Consider the following 1,806-nt stretch of genomic DNA (forward strand, 5'->3'; position numbering starts at 1 on the left):
TGGGGAATGATCGACACTTTGTCCCGGAGGTCGTGCAGACCGATCGTCGAAATGTCCACGTCGTCCAGGGTGATAACTCCGCCATCTAACTCCACCAATCGCATCAACGCCACAACCAGCGACGACTTGCCAGCGCCCGTGCGTCCCACGATCCCAATCTTTTCGTGAGCGTTGATCGTAAACGTCAGCTTTCGCAACACTCGGGGAAGGCCTGCGCGGTATCTCAGGTCCACGTCCTTAAACGTGAGTTTGCCTTGGGATGGCCACTTGGCATGCTCCAACTCCAATGTTTTGATGGGATCGGAGTCCAAGTCGGCTTCGACTTGCATCGTCGTGTATGCGTGGATGCGCTCGACGCTGACCATTTGCGTCTGAATCGTGCTGATGAGTTGCACGGTCCAGTTGAGATTTTGCGTCACATTCAACGTGCACGAGAGGGCGACCCCCGCGAGCCCAGCAAACGCGACCCCCGCCTGCGCTGTATCATGGTTTAGCACGGCAAACAGCGCGGCGCTGGCAGTCACAACAGCGCCTGCCAGTTCCAACCGCAGCGACAGCCACGAATTCGTGCTCACGCTCAAAAAGTACGCCCTTTGGTTTTGATCGAGCAAATAGTGGTTGCGCGTGGTAAACTGTGGCTCGGCGCTGAAGGCGCGGATCGTCGGGATGCCTTCCAGCGTCTCCGTCATGAGTGCCACGACAGGGGATCGGGAGATGCTGTCCAGCCGTTTCAGTTCGCGGGACGTGCGGATGTAGTAGCGCTGGCTCACATAGTAGAAACCCGCCAAGGGGGGCAGCAGCACCGTGAACCACGGTGTCGCATAAACCACCATGCCAATGGTCGTGATAAACGAAAACGTCGCCCCGAGGAGCATGCCCCAATTCGCTGGAATCGTCTCGTCGATTGCGTACACGTCTTTGCCCATGCGGTTCACGATGCGGCCCAACGGCGTCGTGTCGAAGAACGACAGGGGCGCGCGAAGTACTTGGGTCAGCAACTGGTTAAACATGGTGGAGGACCCACGCAGGCCGGCTAGAAACAGCGCCAACGTCTGCACAAACAACAGCCCGATGCCCACGCCATTGAGTCCGATATACATGTACAGGTAGTAGTACTGGGAACTCGTGGCACTGTTCCTCTCGCCCCAGATGGACAGCCACAACGACGCCAACAAGTTGACGCAACTCGTGACCAAGTACAACAGGCCGACGGCAAGGCCCACCCCAACGCCCCCACAAGCATCGATCCACACCTTGTACATACCCCACGGCACGTCGCCGGTGCTGCGGTCTTCGTCGGAAATCAAAGCGGCGTTGGAGACCTTGTCCGTGTCCACGTCGCTGCGGTTGGATTCGGTGCGTTGGCGCGCATCATGTTCTCGCTCGTCTTCTTCTTGATCGTTGTCACGAGGGACGTCGGTGTCGTCTTTTTCCTTGTCGGGGGCTTCTTGAACGCTTTCCATCATCTTGGCCAAGACCCCGTCGACCTTGTCCACCAAACTCTGGTACGCTCCTTGTTCGATGATGCGACCCTGCTCCAGCACCACGACCGAGTCGCAGTCCTTGAGGAAGTTGAGTCCGTTCGTGACCAAAACGACCAACTTGCCATTCAACGCCGTCTTGATGCACTGCTTGAAAATGTCCGATCCCACATGGGCGTCCACCGCCGCCAGCGGGTCGTCCAACAAGTAAATGTCCGCATCTACACATCATCATCATCACAACCACCACCTATTCTGAAGAAAACGAAGGCATTTTTATACCTTGGTACACGGCCCGGGCGATGGCCACACGGGTGCGCTGTCC

The 1,806-nt window shown here is 57.4% G+C and overlaps 1 protein-coding gene across 1 annotated transcript in view; it reads right to left on the reverse strand.

Annotated features, from left to right (window-relative positions):
• H257_14523 (hypothetical protein) overlaps positions 1 to 1,806 on the reverse strand; it is a 5,656-nt gene that overhangs the window by 1,342 nt on the left and 2,508 nt on the right. Inside the window, exons 4-5 of the mRNA XM_009842362.1 lie at positions 1,764 to 1,800; positions 41 to 1,702 (exon numbers count right to left, since the gene is read on the reverse strand). Of these exons, the coding sequence (XP_009840664.1) occupies positions 41 to 1,702; positions 1,764 to 1,800 (1,699 nt within the window). The remainder of the gene's footprint in view (positions 1 to 40; positions 1,703 to 1,763; positions 1,801 to 1,806) is intronic.

Source organism: Aphanomyces astaci (assembly GCF_000520075.1).
Source record: "Aphanomyces astaci strain APO3 unplaced genomic scaffold supercont1.58, whole genome shotgun sequence".
NCBI lineage: Eukaryota > Oomycota > Saprolegniomycetes > Saprolegniales > Verrucalvaceae > Aphanomyces > Aphanomyces astaci.